Source organism: Rutilus rutilus, assembly GCF_951802725.1.
Source record: "Rutilus rutilus genome assembly, chromosome: 4".
NCBI classification, from domain to species: Eukaryota; Metazoa; Chordata; class Actinopteri; order Cypriniformes; family Leuciscidae; genus Rutilus; species Rutilus rutilus.
Genome location: NC_140212.1, coordinates 20,035,152 through 20,057,157, shown reverse-complemented (window position 1 = coordinate 20,057,157; position 22,006 = coordinate 20,035,152). Strand labels below are relative to the sequence as shown.

Below are 22,006 nucleotides of genomic sequence, written 5' to 3'. Positions count from 1 at the left end.
ACTCTCAAAACTGAAAAAAATTAGGTCATTGCATTGTTCCGAATTTGACACCACAGCAAAGAAACAAGACAAATTCTAGATTCAATACAAATTCTGCCATTAAAACCCCAAAGACTTGATGCTCCTACCTCCAGCCTCCATGTTGCATGTAGCTGAAGGCCCCATCGATAAGGCTGGCTATGAATTGGCCCGCTGTGATGAACAGTGTGTTGATGGTGACCAGGCGTCCTCTCAGGTGGGGTGGCGATGTTTCAGCGATGTACACAGGAATGGTCATGGACCCAATACCTGGACGGATGTATATATAGCAGTCAAATATAGGCTATTTCCCATTTGGTTTGGCATCTTTCCATTAGCTGCTCACATTCCACAGATGTGAAACTAATTAGAAGACATTACAGTGCAGTAAGTTGTTCCAGCTGTTTTTTTTTTTGTGCGGATGATGGGGGGATGATGGTGGTGGACATGAACAGTAACAGTTTTGAAATATCAATTAAAGATAATGAAATTGTAGTGCCTCTATTGACATGATAAAGAGTTATTATAAAGGGTACAACATGGCTAACACTGAGGCGCCTTTGATTTCATTTTCCTCTAAATCACTATATGGCACAAAACTTTCCAAAACATTCAACTTTTCAAGATGCACGTGGAAATTTGGCTGATCCTCGACGTTGATTCTGTGCTAATTTGATCTAATTGATGTTTTTTTTTGTTTTTTTTTATGTTGTAGGTTTAAGTAACAAATGCTGTTGGGGCGAAAATCACAATAATTAACATGACGATAAACAGCTGGCTGACTTTTCCATTTGTTGACATGACATGGTTAGATTCAGATGGTAAATAACATAACTTGGGCATCCACCTTAGAGATAATCACCATATTTATAAAGAATCCATCATATTTAAAAATATGATATTAATCATATCATATAATAAAATATAATTTATTGTCACTACTGTAAATCTATATTAATTTTTAAGCAGTTTTCTTAAGCCCCGTTGTACATAGTATTACATAGAAAATAATTTCAACATTAGAGTATGCTGTATGTAATGGATGGAAGAAGTCAAAAACATGGATAAGCACAACAGAAAATGAATTTCCTGCACCCTTTTGTCTTTTATTACAAAGGTTTGCTTTCGAAATCTATCCTGTGGTTAGAAAGTATAGTGCCCAAAGCACAAATGCTTGGGAATGAGTCACCCCAAAATGAAAATTCAATCCTTCACTCAACCTCTTGCTACAAACTCATATGACTTTCTTTCTTCTATGGAACACAAAAGGGGAAAAGTTGAAGAAACTACTGTCTTCTCTTCTCCATAATGAAAGTGAACGGGGATTGGGGCTGTTGAGCTCCAAAAAGCACTAGGGGTGCACCAATATGAAAATTTTGGCTGATATCGATAACCGATAATTCTTTATATTTGCAAGTTGATAACCAGTTGATATATTGGCTGATAAATCTAAATCCAAGTTTGTATATAATTTTTGAGAGCCTGATTACAAAAACAAAAGTCTCACTATTAAAATCCATGTCCCAGGCACACAATTATAACGATTTAGCCTTCATGACAGACTTGCGCTACATATTGCATTTAACTGTATTTTCCTGTTATGAAGTGATTCCTATCATATTTCAAGCAATTCAAAACAATCATGGCGAACAGTGCGCATCTGAAGTGTCTCAGCTGAAGGAAATAATTCATTATTGATCGGCTTTAACATAGCGATAACATTTCAAATAAATATATATCGGACGATACCGATATGGTAGCCGATATATCATGCATCCCTAAAAATCACCATATTATATATTTTTTTGTACATATTATCCCATATTATTTGTACACTATATATTCTAGAGTTAATCTTTATCATTTTTGAGGTTGACAGGCCAAGCTCCATTCACTTTCATTGACACAAATCCATTGACACAGCTTGCAATTCAATTCAATTCGATTTCGATTCTGATTCGATTCGATTCAATATTGATTATTTTGGATATCAGGTACAATACATGGCAAATTTTCTCAAGGAAAACAAATCTCTTAACTAATGCTGTAAACTATGGGAGTCAGTTGTAGCCTACTAGGCTTCATTGGCCTACTATTATTGAAGGTAAAAATTAACTGATTTGTTAATCAGATAAAAACACTTTAATTACACTTATTTATTTTTATAATAATAAAATTATATGAAATATAAACATTTAAATGGTGGCTGCCATAAAAACTTGACAGATTTATTTAAACATGCAATAAATATTGAAGAACATATATGAATATGTAAAGTGGTGCATATATTTAGCAAAATGATCCTCTCTAGAGTTAATTTTTCTAGCTGACTAACGAGTTTATGGTCACTGGATATGGTTTTTCTGAGGTAAATGTGGCGTTACATGACGTTGTTTACAAGCTGTTTTACTGACGTCTTTCCACGGTTGAATCACTAGCTGCGTTTATATGGACACTTATAATCGGATTTACGGCTCAATCGGACAAAAAACCTTCATGTAAACACCTTAATTGATCCGATTGAGCTCGATCCGAATGAAATTTCGATCGGATTGAAAGGGGTGGTTTATCCCTTTTGTAATCCGATCGAGAGAACATGTAAACACTTGATCGGATTGAAAACCGAAACTGAAAGGACTGCGCATGTGCAATGACGTTAAATAGCGTAATGACGTATGACGCGCGGAACGAGCTCTTCCTGTTGAATAAAGTGTCATATTAATAAGTTTCCCGTCATTCTAAAATTCTCATTTCACTCGCGCGTCTGTGAAGTGAAGCAGGACAACGTCCCACCAGTCCTTGTTTTGGATTCTCATCCACAGACGTCTGGTTTTGGCCGCGGGGAGGGGCATTTTTACTGCGTGATCAGTAAGCAGCACGGCAAAACGGTTAATATGCTCTAAATTATGACCAGAGACGAATTAATATTACGTCTGCTGTTTAAAACAAATAAAGATCCAATAGAGGAGAATATTTATGCGCGAAAAAGCGGGAAACTCTGTATATTCGTGCAGTGTGCGCATAAAACATCAGATCCGATTTGAAACTTGTGACACATAAACGCGCGCATCAACCCGATTACTTTATTTATCATTCATGTAAACACCTTGTTCGGATTCATCAGTCGGATTGATTTCATTCCGATTGTGTCCATGTAAACGCAGCTACTGATTGAGCGATTTCATGTGACATGATATGGATCTTTTAACCCACTTTCAGATGCTCATTCATGTTTATTTTGCGCTGTAACTGGTATTATTAAGGCGAAAGAGAAGATCATATGCGCTGCGCCAGAGCAATCTCACGCCAAAGCGCCACAACGGTATTTATGTTTTTGAATTTTGTAAGAAAATGGAAACTTTGTTTCATATCAGTAGTAACAAAGCACAAAGGTTATTGCGATTTATTGGATGTGCGCTACAATGTTCCATCCATTAATCAACTGAAAACAGGATGACTAGCCTAATTGATTCTTGGGATTTAAGAATCGATATCGGTTCGTAAAAATGAGAATCGATTAAAATCGCGAAATCAATATTTTTTACCCAGCCCAAATAGCCAGTATATTCCTAACTAATTCATTTCAGTGATTTTGTCTGACACAAGATATATAAATAATAAATAAGAGATCTCTTGGCAAAATAACTGGTGTAGCTTATGTGATTCAACCATAATAGGGAAAAGCTTAATTTTCATATCGTGTTCCACAACCAGTAATAATAATAATAGGGGTGTAAATCGGACAGTTCATCACGATACGATACAATATCGATTCTCTCAGCCAGCGATACGATATTTTCCGATACTTCAAAAAATTCCACGATACGATTCGATTCAGGGCTATATCGATCGATTAATCGATATTTAGATATTATGTTCACACAACCAGTTATGTTTTCTCACAAATGCAGTCAAAATATATAACATGAACGTTCTTGTTCATTTTCATAAATCATGTTTTTTATTATTATTGTGCATCCAAGTAATATCAATCAAACTGCAGCTGGGTTGTTTTGATTAATAATAATAATAATAATAATAATAATAATTATAATAATAATAACTTAAATACAGGTAAATTACAAAATTAAAGTTAATTGAAAGTATGCTTTAATATGTTCAAAGTTTTTTTTTTTTTTTTTTTTTTTTTTTTAGCAGAGCAGATACATTCACATTTCATCTTTCTGAGTCAAACAAAACCAAGTAATTGCTATGATAAATAATACAACACTCGGTTAATCTTCATAACGTTAATCTCCTCAGCTGACATAGACGCCTAACAAACTTTGTTGTTGTGATAACGATAACGTACACGCAGTACAGAGAGCTTTAAATTTCCCTCACCACTAAACGAGCTGCTTTAGTAAGGTTCCGTGAAAATGTTTCAGGTTTTATTTTCCTTTTACGCCCTGAAGAAGATATCACAAGTTTATTGAAATTATCCATCCTCGATCACTTTTAGTCCGCTTTGACGAAACTCCTCTTAGCCAGCGCATCTTTTCAAAGTGACATCTGACCTGAATACTGCGCGCTGAGTCGCTAAAATGGACTTATCGTGTTGTGTTCACCAACAAGGGTGCGAGTGCTTTCTGCTGTAAAACATTAACTCGCGATGCCTTGACAGCGGACAATACCGACTTTTGTGAAAAAAACTTGTTTAGGGTTTAGTCAGTCTTGTCAGGCGTCTAGTTCAGATGAGGAGATTAACGTTACACACCGGCAGGCGGTTGGTGAGTAAACGAAAATGTGCGCTTTGGCGGAAGGATGTTACGTGAGAATGTGGAGACTGGAGAGCGTCAAAATAAAGGTGTAGGCTATATCGATATTTTAAGTGTGGAATCGATGCATCGTATCGTTAGACGTTATATCGATGCATCGATCCATATCGATGTATCGTTACACCCCTAAATAATAATATGGATTTGGAATGGCATGGCATGGGTGAACATTTTCATTAAAGTATAGTAGTGTAAAAAAATATATATGTAAGTAGAAAAAAAATATATTATAAATAAATAAACAAAAGGTTATTTTATTTAACATGTGAAAGTGAGTTTATGCATGCCAGTAATGCTGTTCGAATCCGAATCTAGTACTGCAGACATGCACCACATAATAAATCCCCAAACACTGAAAGCCTTATTACACTGGCATTGTCTCTCAGATCTACAAAGGACCACGCAACAATATGCTTTGTGTGCCCGTGTTCCCTGCCAATCGCATGGGGCTCGAGAGATGACACAGCCAGGCCACATCCTTCTCATTCCCACCAATTACATCACAGATGTGTCACATTATGCAAATTTTCAACAAGCAAGTGATTTCTGGAATCGCAGGGACACCATAAAATGTGAATTTGCTTCCAACAGACTGGGATGGGGAGGAAATTGAAGTGTGATGGGGTGTGGCAGGACCAGTGTTCACATGATATTTACACAGGAGAACAAACAAAAAGTCCATGCATGCCCACATTAATCTGACAAGGTCTACGACATAACCCCTCGCTATGAAGTCTATTAATAGCCCCAGTTCACTGTCGCTCTCGGTGCCCGGCAGACAACGCACCTGTTGCCATGGGAACGCCTCGCTGCTTCCCTCACAAGGAGGTTAATCAATACTGTGAGAAGACAGCTGTTATTGGCATCTTATTTACGTTTTGAAAGACACTGACTTCACATGAGTGAAGGATGTATTCTCCTCTCACGTAGTTTGATGCAGGTTATCCAACAATGCTTATTCACAGACAATCCTTCATTTTGTATACATGTGGGAAGAGCGATATTATGCCACATGGAAGGATCATTCAAAATGACTAAGATGACGGTGTGGAGCATGATATTTTTCATACGTGCCATTGAGGGGCAAACCATCAAATCATTTGCATATCCATGGAAACCACGACTCGCCCAGTTGTCTCAAAGGGTATGTTCCAAAACCTAATCTGAAAAAGCAGCTACCTTCTATGGATGCATCCTAACCAACCTTCTCACTGGAAAGATGTGCCTATACATACATTTTACAGCTTAAATCACCAGCAACTTTTATTTCTATTCACACAAATTATGATTACATGGTTTCTTGCATAATACTATGTTATGACTTCAAAACGCTTTTATCATGGTGCATGATTTGTAAAATACTACATAAACTACTAAACTTGTTCGGTAGCTTACCTGGTACAGCATTGCACAATAAAAGAGCTTAAAGACTTGCAATCATAGCATTTTAGCTAATTTCTACTTCAGTAAATGGCTTAAATCTCATGTTTCCTTTAGTTAACTGGGATTATGGTAGGGTTTAATGTAGATGGAACGCTATTTCCGAACACGATAGAGTATTAACTTTTAGTGTCACTCACAAGACATTTAATTACCTAACTGCTGCCAACATCCTAAAACGTTACTATATTCACGTCATCTGTTGGATAAAAGTAAATCGATATTTCACTTTGAGATTGTCGCAATAAATAAATCAAAATACATTTGTTTTGCAGAAATGTCGCCACAGCCATGTTTTTCCCATGATACTAAATGGAACCTGCATCGTACAAATAGCAGTCTACAAAGGACACTAGACTAACAATTGATTCCAGCAGATTCTGATGTTAGCATGTTGCTAATCAACCAATTCAATACTCTCACAGCATAACTCTAAGCATAAGCATACATAGCTCACACAAATATGGGATACAGAACTATTTTTACTTATATTTTTCAGTTTTAAATGAATAATCAACATTTCTCTCACTTCATCCGCCATCTTGGATGTATTGTTTACTGAGCTTGTTGTGCAGTGCATTCTGGGATTGGCTCTTTTCACAGTCGCTTTTGCTCATATTTACCAAGCGTGCCAATATTAGAGGAGGTCAGTGTACATAGTTAACTCACTAGGCTATAGGAACCGAGCCATATAACAGGCCCAAAAAACAGGAAACGTTACAGACATAAAGACTGCATCAAATACATTAGTAGAAGTTTAAGTCAGAATCACATACTTTGCGGAGCAGACCCAAATGCTTAGAAACAAATGATAAATAAGGTCAGTACTAAGAAATTTAAAAACAATTGTTCCAGCTCATTTAAATAAACCAATTTCACAAAAAAAAGTGTGTCCTATCTATTTTCGAGCTTTTCTTATGGTAAGCTTAGCAGCTAACTCAATCTTGCAGAGAGTTATTACTATGCTGCCGGTAACAAAGTTTATATCCTGAAGTAGAGCATCATTAGTCACTTGTGAGGTTTTGTCTTGGTTAGGAAGCTGCTTCAGAAGTATGTAGACAGCGAGGCAGCTCACTTCACTTTAGAACATCCATGTGTACTGAAAACACAAACAATTTTAATCGCAATTTGCAATGTTATTGATATTGCATGAGAGTTAAAGTGTGAGTGTTTTATTTCAACATTAATGGCCATCAGTAAATCTGTTTAAATGTGCTAGGGAATACTTAGCAAGTATCAATCCACTGATATCATTATTCAAAATCAGATTTCCTGAGTACAATACATCACAATAACAATATTGAAGCTCTACCCTAATGATGTAACAGTCAGTCAGAGGAAGTGGAGACAATCTATGTTGTTTTTGTGTCTTGTTTACGTCCACTAAAAAAAACTGTAGATGCTTTTGCTTAGGTTTAGCTGCTAAACAAGAGAGTGGACTCATTAGTGTGAGACTCTACACTGAAGCTGTAGCTGTCTCTTATTATTAGCAACAGTGAGTGTCTTAAAGCAAAAACACACCCACTTCATTCAACGGCCTACCCCAGACACTCAACGTGAGAGGCCATCGCTTTAATGGCCTTTCGCTCCACAACGGTGGAGGAGTCATGGAGACAGCAGACGATTGTCAAAACAGCTTAGCTACTTCTCTGATCACACCATTGGCTCAGACATTGCCAAGCCAAATTAACTTCTACTTTACACCATCTGTGATTAGCACAAAGATCTGCGCCCGGTTTGAAGGATTGTTAGGGTGAGGAATTGCCCAAATCTATTGAGACTGACTTTCTGAACACTGCATTAATGATATGACTCATATACAGTAGTGTAAACACATACTTTGCTATCATAGCTCTGCTAAATAAACATAATAATAAGCTGAGGAAAAGGTCATTCATTTGATGGTTTAACTGACCCTTTTGCTCCATAGTAGTTTTGTGTTTTCACAAAGGTCAGCCTGGAAGTAATTGGGCTCGATCACTTAAACCAGAAGTCAGTGGTTAATTATCAGATCAATGACCTTTCAGAAAAGTCACAAGACAATGTTTTTATAAGTCAAATAGTACTAGAAAAATAAATAAAAAATACTTCATGAATACAAAGATACCTACACAAAAACTCACACTTAGTGTCCGAAATCAAATACTTCCATACTATATAGCATGCGGAAAAAAGTATGCCAAAAGAGTAGTATGTCCGAATACATAGTTTTCAAAAAACATTAGCCGGAAAGTTGCTGGATGACCTACTACTTCTGCCGAGATTCTGAAGTCCACATTCGATGGACACTTTACTATCCTATGAGGCCACGGGAGAGGATTCATGAATGGAAGTGAAGCGACAGATGGTTCCGGATGGATGGTTTGATTACTGGAAAAAGAGGCACCCCAAGTACAACACGCCAACCCCACCGCCCCAATGTGTATTGTGTGTGTATTACTTGAAGTAATAGTAGCCTACCTTTAAAGTGTAAGTTGCAGGTTAAATTTTTCACGAAGTAATGCAATGTGTTTATTAAACATAAAGATAAGAACCGCCCACCATTGTTTTTTATACCAAAATGCTGATATAATATGAAAAGTTGGCACTTTCAACAGTGGTTTTAACCGCTCCCGCTCCCTTCCACTAGATGGGGCGTGACGTCATAAGAGGAACTCACTAGTAGAGTTACCGTACGCTAGCAGCTATAGATGCCTTACATAACTTCAGAAAAGTTGGTTGTATGTTTTATTTGATCAAAAAAATTATGGATAAAATAACTCCATTGTAAACATACTCTTGTGTGCTGACTTCAAGGGGACCGTGATCCTGCCTGAAATGAGAATAAGCTATTCGCAAAACAAACGGGTTCAGGCACATCAGATCAGCCGGTCGCAGGTCGAGCTGTTCCACTAAACTCCAAAACGCGTTCACCTCACGGCAGCACATACTCTCCACTGCTGATTCGCCCACACAACCACAGTGATGGGGACATCGATCTTTTTCTTTTCTGACAATAAACATCGCTAATTAAATCGTGAGAAATTGATAACGCGTGGATTGAGGAAGGGTATTACTTGACGTTTGAGGCGTCGATGAGACTAGCGATTGGTGCCTGTGCAGTGTGTGCATCTCTACAGCTCTGGTTTGGACTGACTTACTGTAAGTAAATAATGTCTTCAGTCGTTGTCCCTCCTTGCTATTCTACATGACGGCAATATTTTGAAAAGACTTGCTTGTTCCGTTATATTATCCGGGTTAAGTTTGCACCAGGCTAGACTAGCTCTAACATAGCTAACGTTACTCACCAGGACACCTGGCCAGCCCTCCACTAATTCTCCTCACACCAAGCATTAATAACTCTTTGAGTGCCATGGCTCCCCTCTCTCACGCCTGACCGGTTAAAAATTCTAGGGCTGTGGTCTATAAAGAATTTGATGGTTTCCCACATCCTCAGTCGTTCTCCAAATAGCCATAATACAGTAAGAATCTAGCAGAGTATGGGTTGCGAGTTCCTCTTATGACGCCATCACCCAGTAACTGAAAAAACACGCTACCTTTGAAGAAACCCCAATAAATGTTATTTTAACGCATTTTAAGACAGAAATAATTAAATATATACATATAGAGCACTTTAATTTACACATTAATTGGCTGTGGTGGTTAACCTGCAACTTACACTTTAAAATTATAAATATATGGATCGTGGTCCACAGTATAATGTTCGAATGGCAATTATCTGGATTTGAGCAATCAAAATGGCATTACTCAGCCAGGCATTATAAGGATTGAGAAAACACCAATCTTCCCTAATGACAGTGTGTAATCCTAGACAATAAGCATCAGGCTAAATTGCTCTTTCCAAATGCTCGTGGGATATTCAGGTCATTCTTGGAACCAACCTTGGAATCATTAATGAAAAATACCACTTGAGCTTGTGGAGCTCTGTCAGTCTTCACCCAGTCAAATCATGTGAATCCTTATGACTCTGTACTAATTGCCTGAGTTAAAAATAGTTCCGAATTTTCAATGAAGCGCTGCATGAAATGTTATCAAAGCTTGTGATCTTACACACACTATGACTCATTCGGTATCCTTTAAGCAAAGCAATTAAAAAGACAGTGTACAATCTTTTAGAACAATCATCCACATTGGACACATTTGAAATAAGCCCACTGTGTGCATTTAATGAAACACTATTCAAAAAAAGGTCTGACAGATATTTAATAGTCCAAAAAATATACAGTCAACATACACACACACACACATGCATAGATGTTAATGTCAGATTTTGTTGCGGTTTGAGTTGATATTTGCTTTCTGCATAGCCGGATGTTATCATAAAAACAGCATTCAACCCACGAATCTTCATTTATTTTTGTTACTTTTCAAGTTGCCTTTTGTGTAAAGATTTTGTTGTTTTACCCATGTCCCAAACTTTTAATTTCAAGCTATGAAAATCCATCATTAAAAAATAGTTGGAACCTTGGAGACTCAATGTGGGAACAATGTGAGAATATAGTTATGTTGTGTAGGAGATGGAGCCACCAGTATCTTCTGGGTCAGTGCCAACACCTCTGTGACTCCTGCGTGGCCAATCCAGGAGAGCACGATAAAGTGGTTCTTGCAGTTATGAGCAATTGGGTATGTAGGTTTGGTCTGAAGAAGGGTACCCAGGGAGCATGGCATGGATTCAGTCTCTTGGTGGAACAGAGGTATTCAAGCTTGTCTTGGTCTGCGATGACTTGAAAGAGATGCTAGGGCCCTCAAACCAGTGCCACCATTCCTATAAAACCATCTTGATAGCCAGCAGCTTCCAGTTATCTAGATCATAATTCTGGACCTCTGTGGACAATATTTGAAGAGAACAGCACAAAAAAATAGAAAGAAAGCATCAACCCCGGCAACAGATACGTCATCTTCCACGATAAAGAGGAGCTCTGGATCAAGTTGATAGAGGATGGGGACCCTGTTGAGAGCTGAAATTACAAATGAACAGCCTTTAAATGTTGGTAAAGCTGAGGAAGCATTGTTACTCCTTGGTGGAAGGTTGAGGCCAGGATGTGATAGCTTGCACTTTGCTTAAAACAATATGACATATCCCAGGAAATGGACAGTTAAAGTTGAACTGGCACTTCTCGACTTTGAGGTGTAAAGTAATCTCATCTCTTTCGAATGAGGTTATAGGCGCTCTGCAGATCCAGTTTGGAGTGGACTGAACACTTCAAGGAAGGCTTGATTCTTAGGGGGAATGTCAATGCTATAAGGATCAAGGGACTCTCAATGGTGGTGGGACAAACAAGAATGGACAGGCAACCTTTAAAACATTGCTCACATCTCAAGTGGACCAAAGAAAGAGTCAGATTGTGATGAATGAGCCATGGCAGTCCCAGTGCAACATCTTCTGTGTAATTAACAATCCTAAGAGTGTTTATCTGTGGAGGTCCCTGGGTTGGAGGGTGAGTGATCCTGTTGGGTATTGAATCTGGAACCAATGGATTTCTGATGAAGGAGCTGAATTTTGTCAGTTGAATTTTAAATGTAGAGAGGAGTGATTGGGCTATGAAGGTCCCTGCTGCGCTGGAGTATATGAGGGCAGGAGTATGGATAGAACAGTATTGTTAATCTCAATGTGAAGTGTGAGGTATGGATGGTAGAGTGAATGAATGGTGTTCATCCTGTCTACTCCTTTGCACTTCCACAGTCAGCCAGGTGGAACTAATCTGCATTGTCTCCTCCAGGAAAAGCATCTGAAGCGCAGACTTCTGAAACGAAAACTATTCACTATGCGAGCTGGATCTGTAAAGCAGGAATTAGCTCCTGATGATACGTGGTGAGGAGGGCTGGCTCATTCCAACTGCTAGACATTACAAGGGTGAAGAAGCACAGTGCATATTCCACCACGAATAAGGTTCAGTGTCTCAGACACAATAACTACTCACCGGCATGTAAGTACCGCATTGGTTGCTCGACACCTCCCAGAATTGTTGGATAAAAGAGGACTGGAGAACTGGACCGCCCTCAACCCCCACTGCTTTGCCGGGCAGAGCAGAGATGATATATGCCACCTTAGCCAGTTGGGAAGTGGTTGGGCTGCATCTCGAAGCTTAAGGAACATTGCAGAAGGAATCAGTTGCAATGGTTAGGAGAGCTAGAATAACAGGCTGGAGTGGCCATGGGTGAGGAAGGGGCTAAACTTAATGGCGGTCTAGCATGATTTCTTCCATTGTGAGATGACATGTTACTGGCCACATCCCGGGTCGTCTAAATACATAAGAGAACTGTCCCGGTGCTTAAGTGTTTTCTTACTAAGCTGGAAGGACTCGCTGAATAGAGCAATGGACACAAAGGACACGTGAAAGAAACACACTCTTATTCATCTCATTACAAAGAGGCAAGAGAACAAAGGTATCCAAAAAAGGTCATTCACAACAAGGCCACATGACAACAAAAAGACGAAAAACAAAAACTCCAATCCACTTTTTCCTAATGAGCCTACTACATTTTAGGCACTTCCGGTTTGGGAAGGTTCCACTCAGAAAATAATGCAACAAATCATTTCAATTCATAAGGTTGCGCTACAAATAATCCTGTAAAATTTTCACGTTAACTTGTCTAGACTGAAAGAGAATAACGTAACGCTTGGTATTTTTATGTGAGGTGGTATAACGAGAATATCTATGTCAAGAGCTCTTTTTAGTCGCTGCGTTCTTTTCCTCCTGATTGTTTTCATTTTTGTCTTAGCATTCCGCTGTAACAGTATGAAAAAAGACAACATACTATGCATTTGTTGTCTCCTGACTGAATTTATGGTATATTCCATGAATAATTCACTGGAATGCACTATGAATCTCCTCATGTCTCTATCCAGGTTTGTTTCACACAGATGCTTTAAAATGTAATTATCTCCCCGTTTTCACTACTTATCCCTATAAGCAGTGTTTACTGGAACGTTTCTAAAGCAGGTAAATACAATATTTATTGTCTGTCAATATGACGTAAATCACATATTTTCACTCAGTGTTCCAGAACATTTTTGATTAACTCAACATTAGTTAACTCAATATTGCAGACATACATATTACTACAGTGGTAGTAATTTGTTAATGCTTTTACACTTTTTATATCATTTTAATGTTCGATGGTTGAAGGCTGAGTATAATAATGTCATCTCATTGTACCCAGTTTTTGAAAATGCTTATTATTGCATTCATAGAGCGAACCTTTCACTGATTGTTTTTAACGGAAGTTACTCCCATAGTTTGCACAAAGCGTCATGGGGTGTAGGAAAGAAAATGTATAGAGTAGAAAGGAAGATCACAATAATTAAGTGTTTGTGCTGATTGGTAAATTGAGAACATGTAGTGTTTCTACATTAACGGAAGTTGGTGTTCAGATGTAACAACACTGAAGAAGATGTGCTCTCCTAATTTAGAGGCGCATTTCATAAACTGTAAACCTTTCTACTCGCCGCGGGAGTTTTCCTCATTCATTCTCGCGAATGTTTACATTCCTCCAGACGCGTGTGTGAGCGCGGCGCTACAACAGCTGGCTGAACATATAGCTGAAATGGAACAAAGGTACCCAGACTCTCTTTTAATCATTCTTGGGGATTTTAACAAAGCAAATCTCTCCCGTGAACTGCCAAAATACAGACAGCATGTTACATGTCCTACCAGAGACAGTAATATATTGGACCACTGTTACACCACGATAAAGAATGCGTATCACTCCGTCCCACGGGCAGCTTTGGGGCTCTCTGATCACTGTTTGGTTCATCTTATACCGACCTACAGGCAGAAACTGAAATCAGCTAAACCTGTATTAAGGACTGTAAAAAGATGGACCAACGAAGCAGAGCAGGATCTACAGGCCTGCTTCGATTGCACTGATTGGACTGTTTTTGAAGCTGCAGCCACCGATCTGGATGAGCTCACAGATACTGTAACATCATATATCAGTTTCTGTGAGGATACATGCATTCCTACCAGGACATTCTTATCATTCACTAATGATAAACCATGGTTCACTGGGAAACTCAAACAGCTTCGTCATGCCAAAGAGGATGCTTACAGAAGTGGGGATAAAATCTTGTATAACCAGGCCAGAAACAAACTGACAAAGGAGATCAGAGTTGCTAAAAGAAGCTACTCTGAAAAGCTGAAAAACCAGTTTTCAGCCAACGACCCGGCATCAGTCTGGAGAGGCCTGAGGAACATCACCAACTACAAATCACCATCCCCCCCATCTGTGGAGAATCAACAACTGGCTGACACTCTCAATGCATTCTATTGCAGGTTTGAGAAGCCCAGACTCACACCTCACACCCGCCCTGATGTGCACTTCACACATCCACCATCACCTCCTGCAACCCCTCTCCTCCCCCCTTCTGCCATCCAACCTGAGCTTAAGGTCTGTGTGGAGGACGTGAGCAGAGTCTTCAAAAAACAGAAGACTAGGAAAGCTTCAGGCCCAGACGGCATCTCATCTGCTTGTCTAAAAGCCTGTGCTGACCAACTGGCCCCAGTCTTCACGCAGATCTTCAACAGATCATTGGAGCAGTGTGAAGTTCCCTGCTGCTTCAAACGCTCCACTATCATTCCGGTTCCCAAAAAAACTAAAATCACTGGACTTAATGACTACAGACCTGTCGCTCTCACGTCTGTGGTCATGAAGTCGTTTGAAAGACTGGTGTTGGCCTATCTGAAGGACATCACCGGACCCCTGATGGATCCCCTTCAGTTTGCTTACAGAGCAAACAGGTCTGTGGATGATGCAGTCAACATGGGACTGCACTATATCCTGCAACATCTTGACAGACCTGGGACTTATGCACGGATCCTATTTGTGGACTTCAGTTCGGCCTTCAATACCATCATCCCTGATCTTCTCACAGCCAAACTGACTCAGCTCTCCATGCCATCCACAATCTGTCAGTGGATCTCCAGCTTCCTGACGGACCGGCAGCAGCTATTGAGACTGGGGAAACTCACATCCAGGACCCTCACCATCAGCACTGGCGCCCCCCAAGGGTGCGTTCTCTCCCCACTGCTCTTCTCCCTGTACACTAATGACTGCACTTCTAAAGACCCCTCTGTCAAGCTCCTGAAATTTGCAGACGACACCACTGTCATCGGTCTCATCCAAAATGGTGACGAGTCTGCTTACAGACTGGGGGTTGAACAGCTGGCTGTCTGGTGCAGTTATAACAACCTTGAGCTGAACACGCTCAAAACAGTGGAGATGATCGTGGACTTCAGGAGAAACACCCCAGCAATCCCCCCTCTCACCATCATGAACAGCACTGTGGAAGCAGTGGAGTCATTCAGGTTCCTGGGCTCTACCATCTCCCAGGACCTGAAGTGGGCAAATCACATTGACTCCATTGTGAAAAAGGCCCAGCAGAGACTGTACTTCCTTCGCCAGCTGAAGAAGTTCAATCTGCCACAGGAGCTGCTGATCCAGTTCTACTCAGCCGTCATTGAGTCTGTCTTAAGCACTTCCATCACTGTCTGGTTTGGTTCAGCTACCAAATCGGACATCAGGAGACTACAACGGACAGTCCGGACTGCAGAGAGGATTATTGGTGCCCCCCTGCCAACCTTCCAGGACCTGTACTCTTCCAGAGTGAGGAAGAGAGCAGGTAAAATCATCACAGACTCCACTCACCCTGGACACCCCCTGTTTGAACTGTTACCATCAGGACGGCGACACAGATCACTGGCCACAAGAACTTCCAGGCACAGGAACAGTTTCTTTCCACAGGCCATTTCCCTTCTGAACACTTAACATGCCCCCCAAAGCATATGCCTGTAAGTGCAATACTCCCACTGTCTAGTGCAATAAACTCAGGTGATATTTATATCTATATTATTCATACTACTCAAAATACTGTAAATATGTTTATAATCTGTAACATGCGCTAGACTCCCACTGTCTAGTGTAATATTCTCTAATTCAGGTGATATTTATATTATTCATACTACTCAAAATACTGTAAATATGTTCATAATCTGTAAATGTTTATTCAGACTAAACCCAACTGTGACCCTACTTTTTTACTTTTATACTATTTTTATTTATTTTTTATATATTTTCATTCTTAGAATTTGTATTACTATGTTCTTGTTGTATTTGTATTTGTATATGTGCACTGGAAGCTTCAGTACCAAGAAAAATTCCTTGTGGGTGCAAGCACACTTGGCAATAAAGCTCTTTCTGATTCTGATTCTGATTCTGATTCTGAAGTTTTTTGGCAGAATATGGAAAGATCTGTCTGGAGTGATGAATCACAATGAAACACGAGTTGCATGGTGATGCTCCAGAGCGGTGTCCTCAAAAATATGAGAAGTATAATAACAAATGCATCTCTACCAGTGACGCATGGAGGAAGAGACTGTGTCATTGTGTGTGGAGCCTTTTTAGCTGCGTGTATTAGTGAGCTGCTTCACTGTGAAAAGTCATTTAATGCTTCGGAGTAAAGGAGAATATTGCAGAATGGCTTGCTTCCCACAAATTCAACCAAGAAGTGACTTGAGCACAAGTCCATCAGGCTCATGCTTTGGCCTTGGACACAGTCCAGATTTAAAACCATATTCGGTCTCATATTAGGACACATTTTTCAACTCATGAACTGTTTGAAGCCATCAACATTGAGTGGAACATCACAGACTCGTCTTCCTGTAAAAAGCTGTCTGCAAGATTGGGAAGGCTATTCAGTGCTAAGTTAATTTGCATTTGTGCAATTCTTGCTTATTTCCTGACCAGTGATTTAATATCAAAATGGTTAAAACCAATAAAAGACCACTAAATATTTGGCCATTCTTGGCTTGGCCCTTTTTTGAGACGTATGATGTTTTAAGAAAAGAAAAAGCATGGTACAAAGTACAAACAATTTGTTTAAGTTAATAAGCAAATGAATACCAAAATAAATACAAAAAGTGCTCCTGTGATGCTTGTTTATAGACCGTTGAACACTGTTGGTAGACATACATTACATAAACTATTGAGAAAGGTGTTTATTTTCCACAGTCCACAGGGATGAAATTACCAGACTACACTTTCAAAATAAACCGTATGAAATGAGTTTGAGAAGAGCTAACACTGTACTGTCCATTTGCAAAACACAATGTCGCTGATTTCTAAAAATGCTGTTTATTTAAAGCAAACAAACAAACAAAAAAAAATGCAGAAAGTTATTTATTTGGTTAAGTCCAAAATGTTATTTAATAAGACTGAATCAACCTGACTACATAAAGATAAACATACGTTTAGGCTATTTAAGAGCTTAGGTAGAAATAGCTCTTTAAAAACTGCATATTGACCACTTTTTTACAATGTAGTAATTTTGGTTACACTTTATTTTAAGTTGACGTTGTTATATTGCACTTACTCAAATAAGTACTGAGTAATATTAATTAACTACATGTACTTAATATAGAGTTACTGTTAGGGTTAGGTTTTTGATTCATGGTTAGTTCCTTATAATTATGCATCATTTACTTATTCATATAGTAAATACATGTAGTAACAGTAACTACATCACCTTAAACATTTATATCTGTTTGATATAATCATTACATTTTAACATTTAAATTACAGTAAACACTTCACAATAGGTCTCAAGTAACATGAACTAACAATGAATATATTTTTACAGCATTTATTAACGTCTGTTAATGCTAGTTAATAACTATGTTAGTTAAGTTCACAGTGCATTGATGATGTTAACATATAGGCAACATTTGATATTAGTAAAGGATGAGATTTATAAATGCTGTAGAAGTTCTGTTCATTGTTAGTTCATGTTAACTATTGTAACATTTGCTTACAAATGAAACCTTATTGTAAAGTGTTATCCACAAATCAACTGAAGATTGAAATACAATACAAAAGTAAGACACAAAACAACCTCATAGTAACTTTTCTGATGACAAGAGCACACTGAATGCATCACCATCGGTCAGGTGTGTCTCACTTACCAAGCCCAAGTCCCACTATGAGTCGTCCAACCAGCAGTGCCTCCTTATTAGGAGCAGATCCCATCACTATCCCCCCGATGGCGAAGGCAAAGCTAGCCGTGAGGATGCACATCCGCCGCCCGAACAACCCGTTGAGACACCCGCCGAGCAGCGCGGACACCGCCGCCGCGGCAACAGTACCGGACACCAGCAGCTCCTGCCACAGGGCAGTTATATTCATGTCCCTCTTGAGCAGAAGCATCGCTCCGGACACCACCCCGGTGTCATAGCCGAACAGAAAGCCGCCGATAGCGGAGAAGGCGGCCAGCACGTAGACGAAACCCGGCGTGACATCCTGTTGGAACTGTTTGCGCGCCGCGCGCTCCAGGTCCGCGGGCGCAGGAGACGCTGCTGAGGGACCGGCGCTGTTGAGGCTCGCGCTGGACGGAGCCTTGATGAGACTCCGCTCTCCATCATCCGCCGCTCTCTTCCTCCTCTCGCCCATCAGATTGCTCATACTACGCAGATTATAGTCATCGCTGGATTTGCGGGACATAAGTGAAAAACCGCAATAAAAAATGCGCACAGTAAGTCAAAGAGGATGAACTGGAGAAGTGGGCTGATATGAGTCCAGCTTGACTTGCTGTTGTGTTGTTGATGGGGTTTTATGAATGGTCTGTCTAGGCTGAATCCTGAAAGTTGTGTCACGGCTCTGTGCGTGAAGTCTGAAGGATCAGACAGTGGTGAGAGTGAAGGGAAAGGTAGAGCTCAGCGTCATCGTGACGTGCGCATGGCGTCAAAGAGCTACACACCAACACATGTGCAGGGAAATACATCCATTGGCCAAAGAGCTTCTTTTTGTAAACAGTAACCTCAAAACACGTTAAAAAATGCAGACACTATAAAAAGCGAACTTGAAAATACTAAATAAATAATTTAAGAAGTCTGGGGGTTATTTCTGGTCTGGTCAAGTGTCTTGTTCGAGCCTATAAGCCAAGTAAGCCAAATATATTTATTAGCAGTATGTTTTCTTGTCTCTCATTAAAGTATTAATTAACATGTGAACTTGTATCTACAATTATTATATCTACATAATATATATATATATATATATATATATATATATATATATAATTATTATATCACATTTTATATATATATATAACGTCAAAATATGCTAATTTCATGAAAACACTGAACCGCAACGTAAAAAAACAAAACAAAATTTCTCTAAAATTACGAGAATAAAGTCGTATCTTTTTGAGCATAGTCGAAATATTTTGAGATTAAAGTTAAAACATTATGAGATTAAAGTTAAAACATTATGAGAAAAGTTGTAATATTTTGAGAATAAAGTCAAAATTACGAGAATACAGTCTTCCGTAGAAGTTACTAGGATTTCCTGATACTTCAATAAATCCATCTTGCTTTCCGTTTGCCTTCTCAGAAATCTGGTCGCAGCCGGTGATAGCTTACTTTTTCTGCCCCGTCCAGGTAGTGGAACCACTGTTCCGTTAACTATGAACTGGCAAACTATGCTTCCAACAGTGTCTCTATGAACATTTAGTACCTTCGCTATCTTTTTATATCCTGTTCCTTGTTTGTGAAGGGCGACGATATCTTCTCTTAACATTTTGGGCCATTCTTTTGATTTAGCCATGTTTCTAACATGCAGTCAAACTTGATCCTCAACAAACCTAGCCACTTCAGACATTTCATGTGTTCTAGCTCAAGCACACCTGGTGCAACTAATGAAGCCCTTGATGAGTTGCATCAGGTGTGCTTGAGACAACACCTGTTTTGCTGATTTGTGCATTTGTGAGGGATTTATTCAAGGGGTTGAATAATTTTAAGACTGCAGAAGTCATTAAAAGTTGCGTTTTCATTTGAATTTGGGAAACTTGAAACATTTATTGTGTCAAGCTATTTAAATTACTTTTGTTTGATTTGTTCATTGCAAACCAGCTGAGACTCTCAGCAAACTCAGCTGTACATTTTGCCAAAAAACCTGCTTCAGTTTCACTGCACAACTCTGTGGACAACAGGGTCTGTCCGCATTAAACGTGATAAAACTGACATTAAGCTGTAATGGTGCATCTTAGCAGTTCCTATGGGAAAACGGTATTGATCAGAGGTTACTCTTTCATAGATCAGGAAATCCATTCTCCTTTATGTCTCATTTAGATCTCCTGAAATTCTTTGGAAACACAAATGGACAGAAATTAGACAATGATTAGATTAGATCAGATATTCAATGAACATGGTTCATTACTGAGATAATTTGGTCTTGGAAGTGTTTTGATGAGAAATGTGTTATATTAAGATGTGCAACTTTTGTAGGGCTTTTGTCATATCTGAGCAGAGGAAGCACATGTGATATTACTGGGGTCTTTTTTCTCAGGAGAAAAATCTATTAACCATCTATTAAGTATACGTCTCCATTTGGTCTCCATTTAATAGATTTTTTTGAGAAACAGTTGCGATCTTAAATAGATTTGTCTTATTTAAACACTTTATTAATTAAACATTTCAGAATGCATATAGTAGATAACTTGATTGGGAAAAGGCAGAATGTAACATTTTTGTCTCCCTTTCAAATCATGGTTGGAATTTTTTGAACTGGCCATGTCCCGCAGAGAATTTAATTGAAATTACATTGAAATTACAGGAAGAGGAATTTAATGAAGTTAAGCACAACATATGATCCAACGTAGTTAAGATCCAACAAGTTTTACAACAAAACATAATTTTGTTTATATTTAGTTTTATTCTCCCCCATATTTAGTTTTATTCTCAAGCTGAACTAAATTGAGTGCTGTTGAAAAAATAAATAAAACAGAATTTAATTTTGCATTACAGCTATGCGCAAAATTACCATCACATTGTTTGCAGATAACTTTATACAAAAAATAGACATATTGAATAAAAAAAACAAAACTATTGAGTATATAGCCTAACACACTGAACTGTAAGTACGCAAGCGAACTAATAATATTTACACATTATATATTTGTAAAACAGTGTTAAAATAAACTAATAAACAATGTGATGCATATTTGTCAGCCTTAAATGAAACTGGTAATATTTCTGTAAATAGTAGCCTACTTATAAACTGAATGTTTTAAATACACAATAACCAGGTTTATATATTTATCATGAATAAATGGAATTTCGTACAATCTCTCAATCTCATACATTTTAACTTTTAAGCATGTTCATACTTTTGAACTGAATAAATTTAATTGTTTCATAATGAACATATTTATGCGGATTCTAAGCAATTGAATAAATGCATTTTGAAAATATGATTATTCAATTAAAACCAAATACATGTAAATAGTATTCCATGTTTTTATTTTTTGACTGCAGAAATTAAATTTATTCCTGACAAATATGCATTTCATAAACTTTATTAGATTGTTTATGTGTGTCACGTAGGCCTACAGACTCAGACTGAAATAACCAAGGTAGCTAAAACTCAAACAAGCCGTTGATCAACAGTTTTGGGCAAGAACCAAATCAGTAAACAGGTAAGGTGTGATGCTTGAGATCGTAGATGGGGAGAATATAGGTTTATGGTTAACTGTGAGCCTTTGCTTACAGATTTGGATGAGCACACGCACACACACACACACACACACACACACACACACACACACACACACACACACACACACACACACACACACACACACACACACACACACACACACACACACACACACACACACACACACACACACACACACACACACACACACACACACACACACACACACACACACACACACACACACACACACACACACACACACACACACACACACACAC

At 38.7% G+C, this 22,006-nt stretch overlaps 1 protein-coding gene across 1 annotated transcript in view; it reads right to left on the bottom strand.

The window, feature by feature from the left end:
* Positions 1 to 18,865, bottom strand: part of slc2a13a (solute carrier family 2 member 13a) — a 75,930-nt gene extending 57,065 nt beyond the window's left edge. Inside the window, exons 1-2 of the mRNA XM_084406420.1 lie at positions 18,197 to 18,865; positions 129 to 288 (exon numbers count right to left, since the gene is read on the bottom strand). Of these exons, the coding sequence (XP_084262546.1) occupies positions 129 to 288; positions 18,197 to 18,731 (695 nt within the window). The 5' untranslated portion in view covers positions 18,732 to 18,865. The remainder of the gene's footprint in view (positions 1 to 128; positions 289 to 18,196) is intronic.
* Positions 18,866 to 22,006: the final 3,141 nt, after the last annotated feature.